General features: G+C 29.5%; 1 protein-coding gene across 2 annotated transcripts in view; it reads left to right on the top strand.

Annotated features, from left to right (window-relative positions):
• The window catches only part of LOC106690856 (multiple inositol polyphosphate phosphatase 1), an 88,306-nt gene that overhangs the window by 15,193 nt on the left and 49,400 nt on the right, over nucleotides 1-23,713 (top strand). The window contains exon 1 of one of the 2 annotated variants that reach the window (XM_014436437.3): nucleotides 16,402-16,438. The exons of the other annotated variant lie outside the window; for it this stretch is intronic. Within the exon in view, the coding sequence (XP_014291923.1) occupies nucleotides 16,417-16,438 (22 nt within the window). The 5' untranslated portion in view covers nucleotides 16,402-16,416. Of the gene's footprint in view, nucleotides 1-16,401; nucleotides 16,439-23,713 lie in introns of those variants that run through there. 2 annotated transcript variants of the gene reach the window in all.

Below are 23,713 nucleotides of genomic sequence, written 5' to 3'. Positions count from 1 at the left end.
TATTGTTGGGAACGTTATTATAAAGGAAACCAATGATAAAGGAAATAAATAAAGTTAGACCGTGATAGTATCACTTTCATAATATAAAATTTTATATTAGGATTGGATTGCCAATTTATCGTAATTACATTGCAAACATTTACTACATTTATTTATGGGTTGAGGAGATACACCTGAGAAACACCCGCTGTCTATAAGGTCGTTACCTGGACCTCTATTGGGCTGGGGTAGAAGGTAGAATACGAATACTGACCACACTTGAAAAATAATAATCTGTTATATTTTTCAACACTCGTTTATGGTTTTTCCAACCAAATATCAAAAGTTTATACAGCTTTATTTTTCAAAATATATTTTATGTAGAGTGATAGCTATACATAATTGCATCTGAAATGCAGTACAAGAGATTTTACAATCAAGCCCGATAGACCAATGGGACTTAGAAGAGAAAAAAATTCACATTGTATTTGTTCAATGCCTATTTAGTTGAATGTAAATAGAATATTTAAATCAATTTTACTATCACTAAATAGATATTAAAAAGTGACATCAAGTGATTCTCAAAAATAAAATTCCATACTGACTAGCTACTAGCTACTCTCTTTTAACTCTTTCCTTCGACAGATGAAGGAAATAAAAAAGTTTCAAACCAGGTCAGTGATTGCAATTTTAACAAAATTATATATTATACCACTCTAACAAATTGAATAATAATTAAAGTCCAGCTCTTTACTTCCTCAAAGTTCGAATACAAATAATTAAATTTAATAAAAATTAATAAATTCACTTTTTGCATAAGCTATGAGGAAAAAAGTAAGTTGGAAATTTTTAATTACTTAAAAATTAATATGAAAAAAACGAAGTGTGAAAATAATACAGTGAAAACGAGCTTCATCTCACAGTGAATCCTTACGGTGCGAACAAGAAATCACTTAGAAAACTTAAAGTTCTTCTGTGGACAAGAAAAAAGATTTCCTGCTTAGGAATCCATGTAGATAGGGAAACAGGGAGAATTTGTTTACAGTTTTGGTGTAATTCAATAAAGAAAGTTTCTATACGATTTGTTCATATCGTAATTAAGAAGGGCCTACGATCACATGGCTTATTAATCTCAAGTTTTTTAAAGGGTTTGGTATTCGCCTGTTAATATAGAACACTTCTCTCTACGAAAGTTTTACTCTACAGTGAAATAGTGCAGTCATCATTGGTTAAGAAATCAGGGCTTCCAAAAAATTACTTTTCAAGTAAGTAATAAACCATCATAATATTATAACGTTTGTCATATCGCAAATGAAGGTATGATTATTTAGTTCTTTACTAAACGAAATACAAATGATAGCTGTGATTGATAAGCACAGCAAAAAGTTACGGCAACTTTTTTTGCTGAAATCAACTCACTGAAATTGCTACTTTATATCTATTTATACGATTTGATCCTTTTACCACAAAAATGACTCTAACGGTTTTGTTAAACTCATTATATCAATCTATAATTAAATAGTTTTTGATATCAACTTGGTCTTATCCTTATTCAAATATTCTTACGGGGTTTAAGTACTAAATTTTTTAAAAAAAAAAGCTCCCTCAAAAGTACCTTCAATTAAGTTTACTTGAAATAATTAGCCATCTATCATTGTTAGTGTTAATAAAGAATAGACTTATTACAAACTTCGATAATAATCTATTATTAAATACAGTATAAAACAGAAATAAGAGAAATTTCAGAAATAAGAGGAACTGTATAATGTCAGAGTAGAAAGCCAAAATTAAAATAGATTAATATCCAACACATTAAGTCGTGGAGGGTATGGAAAATAACGAAAACGCGTAAATAAACTGATTTTAAAAATAAGCGTTCTCTTATTTCAATGGGTAGCATGACAACAGTCAGTTTTATTTTTGCTTATGTTTAAATGAAAGGATTAATTTCAACTCAAATTAGAGTGATAAATAAAAATTGTGTGATGCGAGCATTGCATCAAATTATTTTAACATAACTTTATTTTATTGTGATAATACTCATCTTTTGTTCACCTAACTCAAACGACTGGTGTTTGATATTTTTTTAAAAATAAGGTAAGTGATTAAGTAATAAAAATAAAATAAGGTAAATAATAGTAATAAGGATAATCTACTTAATCAAAAATGACGAAAGAAATAAGTGTTGAGAGTATTGATAAAAGAGAACACGAATAACGTCATGAAATTGCGTGTTCTGACTTTATGTTCCGGAGTGATTTAAGTGATTAAAGTTGAGCAAATGGGTTTTCCTAGTTGAATAACGCAACAAAGTTATTCGATCAATTCAGCTACACTGATATCTTTTCATAATGACAATGAGAAATAAGGTAATTGCAAATCAAAATACTCCAATGAAAATACGATTCGAGAGAGACAACAAAGTCATTTAAGCGAGGTAAATAATTGAGTGTTCTTGATCAATAGTGTAAATTGTTCCTAACATTATCATTTTGATGATCTAATCAACACATTAAATGATTTATATAAAATATTAATTTTATAATGCTAATAGTTAATAAAATACAGTTGATAAATTAATAAAATATAGCTCTGGGTATTTATTATTATTTATTATTTATTTATTATTTATTATTTATTTTTAAAGAGGAATTCACTGTAGTAAATACTGTATCGGTCATCAATGGAAGACTTGAGCCAAAAAAATAAAATAAAATAAATAAGAAAAAGAATGAATTTAAAATATTTGTATCACAGAAAAATTAATTCTACAGTAATTAAAAATCAACTTTTAATTTTTATTTTTTGTTTAAAAGTACATAATGAGCTACTAACAACACTTGCTTTCTTTTGAATTATATGAGAATATTAATTAATATGGGTAAATTAAATGTTAAAAATCTTTGAATGTCTCACATTACAAAAAGGAATAGTTAAATTAATGAGTTTTAAAATTTCCATGTTATCATGTAGTCCTTTCAATTAATTGAATTTTTTTTAACGTTGTCCGTTTTAAAAATTTTTAAAATATCGTTTGATCAGAAAACGAATAAAGTTATAAGAAATTTATTTTATTACAAAATATTTTAAGATAAAATTCCAAGTTTCGCTAAAACTCAGGAGCTGTTCGTTAGTGGTAATGGGGTTCAAACAAATAAAATCATTAAAGGAAGATAGTAATGGCAATTACACTAAGTTTCGCCTCACATTGTAGGGCTTCATCAGGGCTAATAAAAATACAAAAACGAAAATCATACAACAAAGTAAGAGAATAGAGAACATGAAATAAAATTAAACAAAGGTGTAGCTAAATATGATTTAAAATAAGAGAAAATTTATATAAACATTAACAAAGTAAATTAAAGAAAATAAAATTAAGATGTACAGTGAAAAGTATAAATAAATAAAAAATACAAAAAAGGTATTATACATTTATGAAAACGGATAGTATAAAAAATAGATAATAAAACAAATATGAAAATGCATTACACACTAAAATACGGATAATAAGGAAAATAGGAATAAAATAGAGGTAAAGAAAAAAAGAAAATATTGAACAAAATGGTCCTTCTAGTAGAAGAGCTGGAAAGAAAAAAATGCAGTTATTTCACCCCAATTTTTGACTAATTTAATGAAAACTATGTATAATTACTAGTCAAAATTGATGAGTCTGCCAAGTATAGGTAGGGGGAATAAAAATTGGCGGCTGTTTCAAAATCTTAAAAAATATTAATTTTTCATTCGGAACTCTATATCATAAAAACTACCAACAACACTAGAAAATCTAAGGGAACATTATTTAAAGAAGAGTAAATTTGCTAAAATATTAGCCCTAATAGTTAATTATTATTAATTTACGTCAAATAGTTCTCGAGATAAAACTTTAACATTTCTTTAAAATGTACTGAAAGATTAATAGTTATATAAAACAAAATGTTTGATATTTGAAAAAATATATCTCTGGAACCATAAGACGTACATAGGTCTGCCAGCACTCAAAATAAAGTAAATTGAACTTACTATAAAGTAGTTTATGTCACATATTCTTGTAGGGTAGTAGTTTTTATGATATTCGCATTTAAATATAAATTTGGCACAAAAAAATTTGTCCGAACAACTATAAGTCAATTTATTTTAGCAGATATCATGAAAACTACTTCTCCTACGAAGATAAAGGCGATAGACAACTTTATAATCCATTGAACTAGCTTTAATCCGAGTGCTAATAGGCATTTGTACGTCAAATAGTTTTTGAGATATAGATTTTTCATTATAAATTCACTGAAATCAGTAGATTTAGTACGTTTTGTACAACATTTTTATGAAATGTTGCTTTTAAAAAGCTATATCTCGAGAACTAATGAACGTAAATGGCTCTATTAGGACTTATATTTTAGCAAATTTACTCTACTTCTAAAGATGTTCTCTTAGATTTTCTATTTCTGTTGCTAGTTTTAACGATATAGATCTCCGAATGAAAAATTAATTATTTTTAACGTTTTGAAACAGCCGCAATTTTTATTCCCTCTACGTATACTTGGCAGACTCATCGATTTTGACTAATAACTATACATATTTCTCATTATATTAATAAAAAATTGGAGTGAAATAACTACATTTTTTCTCCTCTTGGGCTCTTGTACTATCCTCTTATTCATCACACACGGCCAATCAACGATCTTCAAAATAAAAGTATGACGGTGAAAGAATTTCACTTCAATTTACTGCTTTCTATAATTTTCTATAAGCTTTTGGCGTTATCTTCATAGTACACATCGCAACAATACGACGTAAATTACCCGCCACAACTTCAGACGGATCCGTTTTTGCTCTGAAACTCTACATAAGTTTTTAATACACTACATCTCCTAGCAATCCATTATTGACAAGATGCGCATCAATCCAGGATGAATTGCAGGATTTGTAATTTCTAAGTCATCCTTCGACACCTTAGCATCCGTCATTTATGTGTTGCCTTGTGTTTCCCACCTGAGCCAGGTGATAAAACCACGGATTTTCAAGTTCCGTTGGCTGATTAGGATTCTGCTTTAGTAACTAGTGCGTTGAACCCGGCATGAACTGTTGTGATAATTCTATGCTTGAGGGGTTAATGCAATTCACAAGCAGCCAATGCATGTCCGGCATTCCGAAAGATTTTCCAGTTACCAATTAAAATTCACTGTGTCTCGCGTTAACTTCTTTGCTTTACTAGTTTAAAAATTGTTTTAATTTTATCAAAACGTATGCCTCTCAAAGGATTATGGCATTGTATTTTGATACATGGGTACAAACATTTTGATTATTGTCTTCCTTAGTACCCTCATTAAAGGGTAAATATAAAAGCTTCATATCATACTTCATATGATCAACATGTTTCATGCATTTTTTGTCACATTTTTATCTCAAATGTTTTTTATTTTATAGAGCATATTCTGATATCAAAGTTGTTTGTGTAAGTTCCTTGACATACTAGGACTTAGGAATATTTGTTTGAATATATATTTAATGAGATTCAGAACATGTGTAATAAAAAGCAAACAATTAATTTTGGTTTAGAAAACTAAGTACATCTGGGCCGTTTAAAAATCATTATTTTGACTACCAAAAATGAAGTATTAAAATGGAAAAAAAAAATAAGAAGTTGAAAAAATGAATCAAGGAATATAAGATTTATTACTGCTTGTAATAAACCGTGTTTGTTGCATACCTGGGGATGCATAGAAATTTAATTAATGTTTAATCCATCCTAGTCTAACCGTCGTTAGCAATAAACTTAGTCAATCTAAATATTGATCTAATTCATAAGTGATTGACAATTTTAAATTTTTTTCTTTCATTATAATATTTATAAGTTTTAAATTATCTATTACAGGACATGACTGCATGAAAACGAAATCCTTTCGTTGCAGTTTATTTCATTTTTTTTTTATCTTCATTGTTCCTCGATAGGGCTTTCCTTTCAACCCCTCCACTTGACCGAGTAAGCCTTACCAGAACATCGATCTTTTCTATACAGAAATTAGATACCTATTTGTAATGTATATGCTTTCAGGATTCTTAGTGTGTTTAATATTAATGATAGTATTAAAAACATTAGTAAGAGTTAATTAAATTTCTTTCAGATCTCATAATTTCATTATGATTACTTAGAAGTTAATTTAATCGAATTTTTAAACACTTTATTGATATTATTGCTGATTGATGTAATTTTTTGTACATTCATTGCTTCGTCCCTACTTGTCAATTCGGTTCGAGCGCTTATAATAATTTAAAAGTTAAGTAGGTACTTTTCAGAATATTTAACAATATGTAACTACGATAGGGGTAATACCTTATAAAGAAAAATTAATATTTATTACTCATTAATAAAGAAATACAGTTAATTTAAACTAAAAACTATAACTAGTCTTTCTTTGGGTATATAAACCATGAGAACTACGGCTTATAATGTTTTAAATTAATGAGAAATGGTTACAGAGAATTTCCAATCAATATATCATGTTGATTAGAAATTCTCATGATATATCAAAGGAAGAAGGTGTGGACTGTCCAAAGCATATTGCTGGAAACTGTCCTTCACGGTGTCTACAAAACCAGGGCCGCGTGGGATATGAAGTTGCATTACACAGAATGCACCAAACCAACTGCACGCAACAGATTGGAAATAATATTTCAAGATAGACTAAAATAGTTTAAAAAATAAATAAATAAAAAAAAAGAAAGTTTATTATTAATTAAAAGTTGCCTTGGGTTTTATCTAAATTATTTATTTTTCTTGTTTACTTATTTGTAGAATAAAATAATTCTCAAGTATTAGGAACTGAAGGGAGACGATAGGGAAATAAGAAGAGCGGGTGATGTTCTCAGAAGTAGTATATATAGAAAGGATGCTGCTGGGCATTTTGAGCTGTTGTAAATAAAAATTGTAACTATCGTGAACGAAATAAAAAAATAATTAATTATATTTACTTCAATAAAAACCAAGCCAATTTATAATTAAATATGATTTTTTATTTTTTATTTTTGCCCTCTCGTGTCCTTAATTACCTATGAAGATAACCTTGTATTACACCATATTGAAGCATAATAAATGGAGAAGTATTTTTGAGATCCGGGATATTTACAGCCTAGCCAATGAATAGTAATAGCTGCTTCAATTGTTCAAAACCTTTTAAAAATATTAAACTTAAATTTCCAGCATAACGTCAAAGAACGCTTATTTTCTGTTTTGGTAGATCCAACCCATTATACATATAGGAAATTTTCTCATATTTAATTTGGTACCTCTTAAACTTTTCAATGAAGTTTAAAAGTAGATTAATTTGACTTTTTCCAAGAAAAATCAGGGATAACAGCTAAAAGCACAAAATTTGAATTTTATTCCATACCGTTGAGAATCGGACTATGGGTTTCATGGATTTGTTTGTCCCTCTTAAGTTCTATTATCTACTTCCACAATATGACTACTCATTTATGGGATATCCTGGATATATATTGTTGCATTATTTGAATAATGAAGCTTTGTATAAAAAAAAAAATGAATCTGATTGAGGTTTTACTTTCGTGATAGGTAGAATCCAAAAATAGAATTAAGACATCAGTTCGTCCGCTTCTTCTCCCAGAACGATTTTGTTTATTTTTGATACCAATGTTACAAGTCACACAACGATTTTCCATTGAACTGCGTAGAACCATAGATTCAAAATGGTGGCCGATTTTCATACTCGACTATTTTCGAAGAATTAAAAAAATTAATACTTTTTTATTAAATAAAACATTTTTCTCTGTAACACAATGATTCTGATAAACTTGTTATCTTCTTTATTTAGTTACTTGATAAATAACGAATTTAAATAGTAAACTATTATCTAATAATCTGCATCATTTTGATCACTAATTGATAACAGGTTTTAAGAAACTTGAAATCTTATAGTGAATATTGATATTCATTTGTATTGGCAATATTCTCTTGTGGATGATAAGTAAGTAATTTGTTCTTTATCACTAATTGCATTTACTAGGTATTCGAAAATTATTTAATAAAAAATTAAAGAAAAGACGCAAAATCTAAGTGTTGAATAGTTATTACAAAAACTCGGCCACTGTCATTGTCTATTGTTTATTAATAGTACATTATTATTAGATTCATTCATGCTATCAATAGACTAACCATTTCGTAACTGTTTCTCTTGCTCTATTGTTATATTAGTCACATTAAGGCCCAAAAGGGTAAAACCGACATGACGGTATTCTTGAGAACAGAGTTGCGTAATAGATAATTGGTTAATTTTTCGATTCTGAGTAAAACGTATATGAGTACCGATTACAGAGAGTTGAGTACAAAAGAACTCAACAATTACTTATGTAATCGATTATATCAAACTTTAAAATTATTGAGTACTTTTGCAATTGATTACACCGGACTCGAAAATTGTTGTTAAACTTGTTACGAATTACCCTTGGTAATGAAATACAGTATAAATGAAAAGTTCGAGTAATTTCGAATTCAAATACAATTTACTTAAATACTTTGAGCCCAACTCGGAAAAAAAGTTGTGTATTTAAAATGGTGAGTACGACGACTGTCAGATTTGCATTACCTGATGTTTTCGACCTTTTTTCGTTTTATATAGAGTCGGGGTTAGGGGTCTCGTTTTCTTATGACCGCCTATGTCACGTACGCCAAAATACTTAGAAGACGCTGCAACTGCTAAGCCGCCTTAAATTATATATGGCGGTATGCAAGCAAGAACTTGACTGCCTCTCCTACCTCGCCTGAGCTGAAGACATGCTGCCCGGCCTCTGATCGAGAAAAACGTTGTTATTAGTACAAGAGCCGGGAAGAAAAAAAGGCAGTTATCTCACCCCAATTTTTGATTACTTTAATGAAAACTAGGTATAATTACTAGCCAAAATTTATGAGTCTACGAAGTATAGGTAGGGGCAGTTTCAAAACCTTAAAAAAACACTAATTTTTCATTCAGAGCTATATATCTTAAAAACTACCTACAACACTAGAAAATCTAAGAGAACATTAATTGAAGAAGAGTAAATTTGCTGTTAAATAAATAAGGTAAATAGTTCTCGAGATATAGCTTTTTAAAAAGCAAAATTTCTTAAAAATCTACTGAAAGATTAGTAGTTAGTTAATTTATTTTGAGAATTCTATATCTCAGGAACTATGTGACGTACAGATGTGTATTAGCACTAGATCTTTACCTTCGTAGGAATAGTAGTTTTCATGATATTTGCTAAAATAAAGTGATTTATAGTTGTTCGGACTATAAGTTTGATTTTTGAAAAACTTCATTTCAGAAACCATTGGACGTGCAGATCTCTGCCAGCGCTCAAATTAAAGCGAGTTAAATTTAATACAAAATAGTTAAATATGTTTATCTTTGTAGGAGTAGTAGTTTTTATGATATTTGACAAAATAAACTCACAAAATGTTAATTTCTAGTTGTTCGTATAAAATTTTGGATTTTTGAACAAATTTATCTCTAGATACATAAGACGCAAATATGTCTGCCAACAATCAAAATAAAGGAAATTTAACTTACTATAAAGTAGTTTATGACACTTTACTATACACTAGTTTATGACGACTTATCTTCGTAGGGGTAGTAGTTTTTATGATATTCACATATGAATATTAATTTGGCAAATGAAAATTTGTCCGAACAACTATAAATCAATTTATTTTAGCAAATATCATGAAACTGCTACTCCTATGAAGATAAAGATTACAAAATACTTTATAGCTCATTACACTAGCTTTAATTTGAGTGCTAATAGACATCTATACGTCAAATAATTTTTGAGATATAATTTTTCAAAATAAATTCACTAACTACTGATCTTTTAGTACGTCCCATACAACATTTTTATAGAATGTTGCTTTTTAAAAAAATATATCTTGAAAACTATTTAACGTAAATAACTCTATTAGGGCTCATGTTTTAGCAAATTTACTCTTATTTAAATGGCGTTCTCTTAGGTTTTCTTGTGTTGTTCCTACTTTTTAAAATATAGAGCTCCGAATAAAAAATTAGTTTTTTTTATCGCTTTGAAACAGCCGCCATTTTTTATTCCCCCTACCTATACTTGGCAGACTCATTAATTTTGACTATTAATTAAACATAGTTTTCATTAAAGTAATCAAAAATTGGGGTGAGATAACTGCCTTTTTTCTCCTCTTAAGCTGTTGTACTATATGGACACCAGACGATATACAGGGTCTCCACCTCTGACACATCTGTCTGCTTGACCTGGACGAGGGAGGTGGCGAGAAGACCACTAGAAGTAAATGCGACAGCGAAATCTCTCACTCACTAACATCCACAGATAAGCAATAAGAATAGATTGATATGATCTATTCTTATCTTGTATTATAAATCAATTATCATTTTACCAATATTCTAATACAGGTTAGTTCGTCACAATCATGGGGGTATGTGCAATTTAAGAATGTTGAACAATTGCTCATATATCGCCAAACTACATTAAGAAATTTAACATATTTCTCATAGAAATGGCTATTCCTTTAATATCAATAGAATATATAGGTTAACTATTTTTTTAAAAATTATTTCTCAGAACAAAATTAAAAGGTTACATTACCTACCTACCTGTGACATGATACATGTTATAACATATACAATATTTAAATTATTGTTTCTATTAGCGTGTATATCTGCGAATTACATTATGTACATTTATATTCAATTAATAAATAATATATACATTTAAAATTTATATAAGACTCTAATTTGAATGCCAATATTGATTGCAGAATTAAATTACAAATATAGGGGATACAAATTACGAAATATTCATCCATCTTTTTATTTATATGTCTTAGTTGCCTATCCTAAAATTGTACTCGCTAAAACTTGAACTAATACCACAATGAATCGAAACTCTTGAGACATGGCATTCGCACTATCGCGTGCAGACATTCGTACAAGTCACCTCAACGGGAAGCCCATTATAGATCTGGAGTGACTCAGTATCCTAAGTGTGCAATAATTAATTCGGGTCTGTCGTACCATCTGAGTCACCTAGTGGCATACGGTAGTTTGCAATAAAAAAAAATTAACTTAATCGATAGTTTCACCTCAAAACAGGACCGGGGCCAAAATCAAAACTTACTTATAAATTATAACTCGGAATGATAAAAATGTTATTAAAATAAAAAATAAACTCATGACAGGTCAATATTTGGATTCTTCACCTATCCAATGAAGGATTAGATACCCAGTTTATATAAAATATAAAATTAGCCACAACCGGTGTAGCATACAGGCCCTAGAGGCAAAAGCCCCTCATTCATCAAACATGGATTGGATTGTATATAATCCAAATATATTTTTCCATTATTTTCCAAATATATTATATCCAAATTATATTCTATATAATCAAATATTATATTGGTTTGCATATAATATTAAGAGTAAATTGGAGTAGAGTAGGACTGCATAGAGCAAAATGTCATCCTTCCTTGAAATCAGTTCGGCACCCCCTTCATGCCTCTTTAGATCCGCCATTGAATTCTCTACTTCCTTCTTTTAAGTACAGAAGTTTTTCTTAGCTAGAAAATATTATTGCTACCTTGGCAATAATGTCTAAGATGGTTTGGACTGATAGTTCGGATACTGTAAGAGACTGAAGATGGTTGCTTGAAGAAAGTGAATCACCCAGACCGGCTGGGGGTCGTCAGCCTCTTGTGCACTCGGAATAAGCGGCACCTTTAATAGATTTCCCTTGCCCATAACTGTAGATGGATCTTCACGGGTATTAGTTTTCAATTGGACTATAAGTACGATAACTTATTGTGATTGAACTGTTGGAATTGTAATTATCGAATCCTACTATCTTGACAACATGCAATTGACAATATAATAAGAAATAAAACCATTAGTTCCTATTACGATTTTAGCTTCCTATTATTATTATTAATTTTCAATTTTATAATCCTGTACTTTAATTTAATTCATTTAAAAATAAATGATTGATTTAGACAAACATAATTTTTTAATGAATTACACTGAAAAATATTTGTTTTTCCCCTATTTTTTATTTTTTTATTTTTCCATATTTTAATTTTATTAAAAATATTTCCAGAAGTTTTCAGAATATTAATTTCAGCCATGGAATGACGAACAACTGATGTTTTAATTTTTTTTAAGGCAAAATATGAAATGATTTGTGATGAATTCTTCTACTTTATTTTTTCGCTCAACTTGACTATGTTCATATTATATACATGTGTTTTTTTAAAGGATTTACTGAATAGAATTTTTTTTTTCAATTCTTTAGTATTATTGTTTTTTAAAATCGTATTTGAACTTTAAAATAGAATTTATTTAAATTATTAATGTACTTATGATTGTAAACCTTAAATATTAATTATTTGACTTAAAATTCTGAGAATTTTGGAAAATAATTTATAATACGACACTCTTAGAAAACTGAATAACTTATTTTTTCAAAAAGGGAAGAAGTCATCCAAAACCATTAAAAATGATATGGTTTATATTAACACGAATAAAACAGTTATAGTTTCTTTAATTAATTAATTTTTAATCAAGAGACTGATAGTTACTGTTTGATTCCTTCCCACGTGATTAATTATGTTTCACCGGAAACACATTTGTCAAGATTCTGGAGAACAATTGTTGGGAAACTAAAAAGAGAAAAAACATAGTAATTTGAACAAATTAATTATGTTGGGTTTTTGAAAAAAACTTTTACTAATTACTATATCAACTCTAGTCACCTTACTTAATTAAAAAAAAAACTGGAGACCTATTTATCTGTCCAGGGATAGATAATAATATATACAGATAAAATGCACAGATACCTTAAATTAGGTATTTATATAACAAATAAATAATTATTTTATTTTTTCCCTGTAATCTTTCTGCTTAACCAAATTTTGAATGATTTCATATTTTATTTTTTATTATTACACATTTACACTGCTACCTAGAATGTTTTCATTGTTATATAGACTTGAGGAATTCAAGAAGGTCTTACCACATAGTTTTATCAATTTGATGTAAATAAAATGTTTCTTTATTTTATTAATTTTCCGATTTTATTATTTTATTTTTTTTTTTTTAATTTTAGTATTTTCAGACATTCGGTTGGACCCGCTGAAGATTTCGAATTGGATTTTACATCGTTTTAATTTCTTGAATGGTGTAGAAAACGAAACTGTCATTAATAATATGAGGAAAATACATAATGAAGCATTTTATTATTTCATTTCAAGTTTGCTCATGTGGAAGTTTTTAAATGGTTAATAATAGTAATGTAAACATCCAAATTATTTGAGAAAGACATAATGTTGATTCACAGATTATGTCAGCTGTTTAAATCTAACATTTCTGGAACAATGAATAGGAAGCTGTCATAACCAGCCGATCTAATTTCATCATCACAATTATTCAGCTATCACCAACCTCTTTATGCAATAGGAAAAATATAAGATAAAGTTTATTTTTCAAAGAATATTAATAATCTGTATGTGCGAGTTGCAATTTCACAAATATTTTATCGCACATAAAATTATTCTTTAAAAAATTATCGATTAAAATTTAAAAAAAACATATAATTTTAAATACATAAGGTTCCCTGAATTTTTAGTGAACCTAGTTCAGTAGTTTATAAATCAATATTATCCAAATTATTTAAAAAAGAAGAAGAAATAATTACTCATTCTATTCTATATAAAGAAAAAAGAAATAAATAATTTTTATTTTTTCCTTGTTAACTATCAGGTTTGAGTCACAAAACCTTTTGAAATTTCGCACTAGCCTTAGACTATTAATATGTTGAGGTGAAGCCATGGCGAATACCGTTAACTGATCAGGAACTAAGAGTCCAAGAGCCCGTGTGAATAAAAAAAACGTTATTTCATCCCAATTTTCAAATTCAATAATGTAAACTACAGAGAATTTAAAGTCAAAAATGATGAGTTTCGTTTCAAAAAGTCCGTTTTTTAAGTTATATTGTACCTCTTAGTTTTTGACTCATATAAAACTAGGATTAGTACTTATTCTAAACAAACCAGTCTGCCAAGCTTTTGCTCTGCTATGAGTTACGCTAACGCAGTCTAAAATTCAACTTAAAAACTAACTAATTTTTTTTTAACCTTAGTTGCTTTAAATGGAGGGTTGAAACATGATTCATTCCGGAGCTAAACCACACCATCTGGTTCACTAGGAAAATTTAATGATATTCACGCAGCTAATATAACTTCTTCACAGCTAGAAGAGAGTATGCTCCTCACTTTTTTCGTTCTTTCACACTCATTTCCACTCATAAAATGGCTTCTGTTGAAAGTTGAACAAAGTTGAAGGTGGTACTCTTTTATTATATTCGAAAATTTAAAGAGATCTTTTTATAACCCTAATTTAAATCTAAAATATTTTTTTTTTAAATAGATTTTCCTTCTCTCTTCAATTTTTAATATCATTAAGTTATGATCATGGTCATTTATTTATGACCTCCTCAGGTAACGAATTACTGTTTAGCCTGTCCTTTACAAGATTGCCTAATACCTTAGGTCCACGTTCCTTTTAGTCAGACTGCAACCATATCTCAAAATTCCTTTGAGATTTCAGATACGTAATGTAGAAAAAAAATCATAATGCAATTGGAAAAAACAGGACAGGTGGTTTCGGCTTTTCCAGTTCGAATCGAATATTTAAATTTTTCTCCTTTAGTTATTCATTAAATTGATTAATATTTTGTATTTAGCAATTGTTTATTCTCGCTAATAATGGGGAATGATTATTTTTTTTTAATAAACAAAATTAATGGTACTTTGAAGAAGTTTCAAAAATTCGTCATTTAAGCCATCTCAGATTATTTAAATGAAGATAAGATCTAGCTGACATTAAACACAATTTAATTAATCATTTCCTTACCGAGTTTAATCGCATAGTATCGTTATAGGTTTTTTTTTCCAGAAAATCGTATAAATGTAAAAAATCGATTTTATTAAGTGGCACTTCCGGTCAGTCGATTTTATCGAAATAGTTCCCCTCGCTTCCTAGGCATATACCCACCGTAAATATTTAATGTGAGTTTCACACGACTTTTATATTTTTGAGGTAGACTGTTCACAGACAAAACGTCGATATTTTGCACGATCGCGATATTTTCCCTGACTACAAATTTCATATATTAAACTATTGGTCTTGAATTTTATCTCATGTTAGTAGTAAATTTCATCTAATGTAAATAGTCCTTTAAAAAGTGTTATTAATTTTCAACGTCAGACAGCCTAATGGATATTGAGCTCTGAGTGAAAATTCGTTATTTATTCAATGTAGTATGTCAGCATTTTCCAACAGCGAACGTAAAAGTTTAATTCATGTCTTTCTGGGAACAGATTTTCTCTAGCACTAAATTGTTCCTTAAAACTCCTCTATTACTCTATTATGTGTACGCCATACAATATGGTAATGAACCAAATATATTTTTGCTTCGCATTGATTCTTATTTTATTTTATTATTTATGTTTTTGTATTCTTTAAATCATTACCTTATTTCCCTGTTATTCTCTATCAGGAAGTTGTTACAAGATATTGACCTTTTTACTTTGTATAGTGAATAATAATTAATATTTCAATTAATAATTTTATGCAAAATCGGGAAGAGAAGGAAATAATTTTATTAATACAATTTCGCCATTTCTTCGATTTAATCATAATTTTACAAAAAAAAATAAAAATAAAACAATATAAATTTTAACAGGTGAGACTGATTCGATAAGACATGAGAAGCTCTCAAATAAAATATTTCATATAACATTATTAGATTGGAGTGCGACCAACGGGTAGTTTCTCTACAAGTCTGTATCATGCCATTGTATTAGAACTACCATAACATTTACTAGATGTATTTTTATGTAATACAGTTGTAAATAAATAAATAATAAAACATTATTAGAACTATACTTAGTAATCTAGGAATTTATGAAGGTGCATTGAACTGTTATTCTTCACCTAGGTCAATGTCGAATTGCCGCATGGGCCTGAGAAGAATGACGAAACCATTTTCATTCTCTTTACTTAATGAGATTTTTTGTGAATGGTCCTTTCGGAATCATGTATTATAAGTATCAATTATTTCATAAAAATTCTGATTAAGGATATAACATTTTGTTTTAAATATAAAATTAAAAGAAATTTATACCAGTCAATATTTCATTAGTCATAAATAACAATGTCATAAATTTGAATGATGTATTGAAATTTTATCTTTTGACTGATAATATTTATTTTAGAAGAAAATTTATGATTTACTTTGAGTTATCAATGGATAACCATTACTTTAAAATGACATTTATAAATCCATCAGTATTTGTTCGGGTACCCAAGCAGAGAAGAGTTATTCTTGAAAAATACCGTTCTAACGCCCACTATGCTTAAGGATCCACCATTTGGTATAGTAAATTGACATATATATTTTTGTAAGAGCAATGTATGGATTAAATCGATACTTGAATTTTCCGGTTTATAAACATGATTATATTTTTAAATTATAGTGTCACAGAGTTAAAACAGTATTTAAAAAAATTATAATATATCTCTATATTTCTTAAATTGCGAATTCCTTTAGATTACTATAAAAGAAAGAAGTATAATAAAAAATTATTTTTATTTTCACTTATCCTTATATGAAATACAAAGTAAACTGAAGTATTGTGATCGCGAAAACTCTTAGCCAAGTTATTACCGAAAAAAAAAAAAGAGGTTTGAAGGTCAAAATGTTTCGCCTATACTTCTTAAATAGCTTCTGTAATGCTATCATGAATCTGAGAAAGGGACATAGTGAAAATACAGCTAAAACCAGTATTTTCATAGATGTAATACGCAATATGTAGTGTATGTTGGGAGTAGCAAAGAAATCCCCTTCCAGGGAAACGCCAGGACTACTGAAGAAGACGGGAGAGGTCCCCGACAATAGACGAGGGCTAACGGTCCGTGCAGGGGGGCACTGACTGGGCGCTCAGCTGGCTCTATCTATCGGGGTCAAGGTCATTCATTTTGTCAATCTCAAGATCAATCATATTAGTCAGATAACTGGATTATAAACTTAGTTTATTCAGTTTAAATATCTTCCTTTCCTCCAACAAGGGCAAATAATTCTTCAGTTACCTTCCTACAATTCTTGTAAGAATAGGATGCTCCTGATTTTTAACATAGCAGCTGTTCTATACTGAGATATCTCAATGATTGTGTCATTTTCAAAAATATTGTATACTGGTTCTGGTACTGGTATTTGGTGGGGGGGACAAGTCCGGCAAGAGGGCCTAATGGTCCTTTTTGCCAACCCCTGGCGGCTACCTAAGTTGCCGCCGCTTACTAACCAAGGTGGGAGTGTCAAGATTCATTCTTCGGAACCACCGAAAAATGAATGTTTAACTGTCCCAGGTGGGAATCGAACCCACAACGTTCCGAACCGAGAGCACGCGGACCTGCGCCTCAACCCGCCGTCACGTCCCTAAAATATTGTATACTTTTGCTGTCATATCACCGAAGATAGGCTGCAGCAATTGAAAATCATGCAGAAAATGTAGAATTGCTTTCCCATCTGGAGCAGTCAATATTTATTTCACAGCGGCTCCGGGAGAATTTGATAAAAAAAAAGTATGAAGATGACTCATCGGAAAAATCGTTGAGGTAGGAAGAACCCTTAACGTCAGTTGTGATTGAATATTTGATGTACAGGTGAAGGCATGAGGTTCCAACATACTCAATTACATATACATAATTAAGCAGTCTACTTTCCACAGGCTTTAAATTTATCAGCATCTATTAAAAAATCAAAATAATGCTAAATCGAATAGTTTTATCTAAATGTTTAACAATTGGTAAGTTACTCGGCATATCATTCTTATCGATTTTTATCGACCATCCTTCTTAGAGAACCACTTTATGTCATTTGAGAGCCTTGAAAGCAATAATTTCATCTAAACTGAAAGGAGAAAAAAATTACTCATCGTTTAAGGTATAATAGGGGTATTCATGATGTTGTGTTAAATGTAAAATGTTTTACCATGTTAAATTTTATGGGTATGGTATTGTGAGCAGCCCTATTTAAAGTCATATTAAATGTTAAATGCATAAGAGCTCTGAGAAATTTGTTTTATAACCTTCCCTTCCAAAACTTTATGTCATTGTTTACTTCTATGTTTTTATTCATTATTATTATTGTCATCCATTGCTTTATTAGTTATAAAATCATTCAAAACAATACTAACACATTCAAAACAAAAAATACGAGCAAGTAACCTAATACAACAACAAATAAAACATTGACGAACTCAGCTGGTCTGTTGCGTGACGTCATTCTCCATTTAACAAACTCTCTACCAGGTTATATCATTTTAACATGGCAAAGGAAACAATTATTTCTCCGTTTAACATGAGTTTTTCCATTTAACACGCTTCAACATGTTAAACTAAAGATCATGAATACCCCTAATGTTATAAAACCATAACTGTGTCTTATAGTTTTAATTTTCTACAACATTAGAAAGCAAAATATAAAAAATTAAAAGCGCAAAATTTTTCCTGTACTTTTCAGAATGTTTTCTACTCTATTTCGTACACTCTGTTTATTCATTTATTTCTACTGTCTATTAGATGACTATGAACTGAGTCAATAATATTCATTTATAGTAATTTTTATTGCATACACTTAATTTAATTCACTTAATGGGAGCTCATATAATGCGAAATAAATTACAACATTTCTACTCACTAACATATATTTCATTGCAAGACAAAACAATTAATTTCTCATTAACAAGTACAGCTCGCCCACAGAGAATATTAAACATTTCCGTTCAGAATTTAGCAGTTCTCCTGCAAAATGTCAACTAATCTCAACTTGAATTGAGAACTTCCCAAAAATTCTATTTTGTTTCAATAATTCTGTAATTTTGACCTATTGCGGACGTTAATACCATAATAACACTATTCGGTTTGTAATTAAACCTTGAAATAGGAAAGTGTTTGAGACGCAAATCATATAAGTGACGCTCTTCACCTCAACAATATTGGTTATTTACAGATATAACCCAGATTAGAAACGTATTTCGATTTTCTTTTTATGTTGGTTATTTATCTATGTTGGCCTATTTCGCGTTATGATACCCGTAATTGTACAACACGCAAATGTGTTATATATTCTTCAATCATTAATCAACAAATATTTCTCCCAGTAGATTTGCATTCTTATTTATTTTTATTATTATTTAATTTTATTTATTTTCATGTACATAATTTAATTATGTCCATTTCCTTTATCCTTCTGTTTATATACAGTTAGAGAGAGATTTTATGTACTTTTTTCATTTATTAATTTATTTTTATTCTTATATGATTTTATTTAAGTATGAATGTAATCGATCATCACTATTACCTATTTCCCAACAACGCTGTGTAGATTGTAATATCTTTCAATAAATGAAGTTTTGAATAAAAAAAAATACTTGCATCCAATCATTTTCTCGTCTCGTTTAAATAACAGTCTATCCAAATTTCTTAAAAGTTAGAAACCCAATTATTTAATTTGGGGCTAGTGCAAATGAACAGGCGTGCCCCATGGGCTGTAAGTACTCAACAACGCCACTAAATCTATTGGATTGTTCACTAAGATATGAATCTAACTTATATATTATAAAATATAGTACCATTAATTATTATTTATATTTATACTTATATTATTTACTATTAATTCTTATTTGTTACTATTTGATATCAGTATCATTAATTAATTACCAAAATTATATCATAAACTGTTCAGTTGAGAGAAACTTATTTATATCTATTAGAATAATTAATAAGAGAAATAATAACTGCCAGTATTTTTTTGCTTTCAGATTCAAACAACAAACAATTTTCGGAGGTTTTAAATAATGAAAAATTAAATACTTTTAGTTATATAGACAGATAGTTTTAAGTTTGCAACATTGTTTGGTTAAACAATGCAGGGAGTGTAATTAAATGAATAGATCGTTTTCGGATGCAGGTCCATTAGGAGCACAGTGAAGCCATTGTTATTTCCGAAATTCTCTCAAGATCCTGGTCCGTAGATAAAATGGGAATGCTTTAAATTAGGGGTGTAATTGGTCACAATTTTTTATTTTTATACGTAGACAAAATCGCAATGATCCTCATTGAGTGCACATGAAAAGATTAAATAATTATACCTTTTGTCCAAAAAAATTGAAGTATTATCTACGAAAGTTGATGTCATAAAGAGGCTCACTTACTTAAAAGTAAGCGGAATTATGTTAAAAAATTCTAATCATTATCGAAGTAAATTAAATTGAATGAAAGAATATTCGCAATAAGAGAGAGAGAGAGAGAGAGAGAGATCTTATTCAGTTATAGTGGGTCTTATAATTTACAGTCAAATTTTTCTTAAATTGAAATCATTTAGAGCATCGAAGTGAGCAATATTTCGTAAATCACACGCTTACAAAAAGGGTTTATAGCTATTATTTTAAATTTACAACTCTAAATAAAATGGTTAATGCTACGAAAAGTAATATATCTTAAAATAAAAAATGTTTGTTTGAATCTGATTTTTTAAAAATGAATTCTCATGAGGGTAAGGTGTCTGTCTAGTAAGGTCTTCAAAAAGGCAGTGCCTGACTACTATCGGTGACAATAACCGATCAAAGTCCTGGAGAATTCAAATGAACTTTTTGGGTCATTTTAAAATCTATATTTTCTTTCAAATTTTTCCTTTTTCACTTCTCTTTTTAAAGGTTTTCGAGGTACCGTATTTTCTTACACTGAGTAGAAAAAGTTACCATCACCATAACTACGTCAAATATACCCTCCCAATCAATCCCTTTTATTTTATTAGTGGTGAATTTTCAGAAATAAAAAAAAATTATGGCTCATCATTTTCGAGGAAAACCATTGGTTCCATACATTACGCAGAACTAGACAGACGCCCGAGACATTGAAGATGACGAGTCACTAATTGTATATTAGTGCTAATTGCTGGCGTGCATATTTCAGCTATGGTCTATTCTAGAAGTACCTGATAGAGTGGGAAGAAGTTTATATTTCATCTTGGCGCTGCTCAAGTGATATTTATTATACTCCTAATTATTTTTATGTTCATGAACGTAATAATTAGATGTCCGACATATTACCTTAAGATGGTGATGGTAACAGTAATTAAGTACATTTATTATACTAAATGTATTAATTAAGTATGTACTACCATGTTGATGTAGTGTAGATGTATATATGTTGGTTCCCCTTCCTTCGTGAAGAGGAACCAACCCTTCAAATTAACTTATCATTATAATAAATATATATAATTATTTTTAAGGTTCTATATTATATTTGGTTTCCTATTATTTTGCCAACAAGTCCTATGAAGATAGGAATTCTACTTTTTACATGGAATATTGTACTGGTTTCTCTGGGTCGTTTAGGATTCTTCTGTGTTTACATTTAGGGTTCACTCAGATCTATCCCGTCTAATCTAAGATCTAGCTCACTGAATGTCATTTTTAATGTAAAGAATTAGACGGCACTGTTGAGCAAAATGTAGTTTTAATTACATTCGACTGTAATTAGTAATTGTAACTATTTCCGTTGTAACTTGTAATGGTAATTTCTGGCCAGTACTAAAATTAAAGTGATTCATCAAGTGATTGAAATTATTATCAATCGTAAATCAAATTGGTAGTTTAATTTATGCAGTTTCAAGTTAAAATAGTTGCAATTACCTTTTTACCAACACTAACACTACAGGTGGTTATAATGGTTGATATCTCTTGTACTACAGATCAAATGCATTGAAATATGGGAGTGAGGATGGTATACGCCTGAAAATTGGAATATGGATTGAATCCGCTGTCTGAAGTTGGGGCTCATCAGATTTTGTAATGTCTCTAGTTAGTAAGTTAGTAGTTCTCAGTCAAGTGTGAGTCTGTGGGTGACTGCCACCTTTGTGGCCGTCATGCCGGCGTCCTGAATAATGGGTTCGTATAGTACTGGAGGCTGTCAAAAAATTGATATGCCTCCTCGATATAAATTCTGGCATAGTCGGTAGTTCGAAAGTTGTATGTACGTGGTGTGTTTTTTCTCTTTGAAGTGAAGTATGTCTCACTATTCGTCTGAGTATACCGCTCTGAAACTGTGGGTCAACATAGATGCTCTGTAGAGTAGGCTTGGCCTGAGCACACTCTTGAAAATCTTTAATTTGAGGTGGAAAGAAAGATTAGGGGAAGTGAGCACTTCTTACTGGCGAGATAGTGTCAGGTGTCTGTCAGGGGTGCCTATGCTGCCTACAGATCTCTTCTCGTGCCCTACTATCCTATACACTTTAGGGAGAGGACGCTTTTCTTTTGGAAGGAAATAATAATACAATCGGTCTTCTTGGGATGAACTGTAATATTCAGCCCTTCCAGTTTGTAGTTATTTCCGTACAAGCCTTCTCTACCTGCCGTAGAGCTGTCTCTGTACTCATTGAACTACTGTAGATGGCTATATCATCGCCATAAGCCGCTACAGTAGCGGTCCAGCATTGGTCCATGCAGCACCGGTCATGCTTGGCTCCAGCAGTTTCAGCCTTATATACTGAGAATAGTATTGGAGATAGCACAGACTGCTGGGGTACTCCATAGGTGAGTGGTACCTCTCCGGAAACCACTTTGCCGACTATTGAACTATTTGCATTTAATTAACTACCAGTTCACTTCGAAATATTGGTGCATCAAGGAAAGTATGTAAGCGCATTCATAGGCGAACATAACACTATAAACTATATCAAAATTGGATTGACAGTAGTAGGTGTTTTTCCCGTCATATGGGTTTGATTATAGACACACACAGAACCAAGTACATCGATAATTAGTTCCAAATATATTTGTCAAAAAACATATTTTTTAATATAATTGTAAATACAGATGCCCTTTTTATTATAAATTTTTTTATATTGTATTTACCTAAATAATAATAATTTTAATTTAGAAAGAGACATATTTTTTTCGGAAGAAAAATGTGACATAATTAAAAAAATAATAATAGCATTGAATATACTTAATACAAAGTATGAATTAGATAATAACAAAAACTATTATAGAAGACTTATTTAAATGTTATAAATTTTCAGTTCTTTTTTAGCAGAGTTATTTGTTATGATAGTTATTTGTATTGTAATTTTTTTTCCGAAATAAATAACCTTTTTTATAACTTCTTTTATTTTCTTCACCATTTAATAATGTTTCGGGCAGTTTACCCACTATGAAGTTCATTTCTCCACAAATAAAATGTTAAATAATCCGAAGTTTTAAAATTGTACCGCAATTTAAAACAAATAAGTTAAAATTAATTATTAGTTATTTTAAATTTAATTTATTATTCAATAATTTTCTAAAAATAAAAAAATTATAGTCATCAAACTTGCCAAACGTTGTTAAAATGATGATAAACAAAATACATTTTGTTTTGGACAAACAACTTCTTTTAAGGACAGTAAATCAAAGAAAAAAAAAGAATTTTGAAAATTATGTAAAGACTAAAAATAATAGAAAATTAATCAGTTTTTGATTATGACTATCTATACAAAATTTTATTTGAAAATCTAGAGGTCTTCAGAAAAGAAAGAATATTCGCAATAAGAGAGAGAGAGAGAGAGAGAGAGACCGAAAAATGAATGTTTAACTGTCCCAGGTGGG

The sequence above is a fragment of the Halyomorpha halys genome, unplaced genomic scaffold (assembly GCF_000696795.3).
Source record: "Halyomorpha halys isolate HHAL.00 unplaced genomic scaffold, Hhal_1.1 Scaffold1912.1, whole genome shotgun sequence".
Classification (NCBI taxonomy): Eukaryota; Metazoa; Arthropoda; class Insecta; order Hemiptera; family Pentatomidae; genus Halyomorpha; species Halyomorpha halys.
Note: the sequence above shows the minus strand (reverse complement) of the source record. Positions and strands in the feature narration are given on the sequence as shown.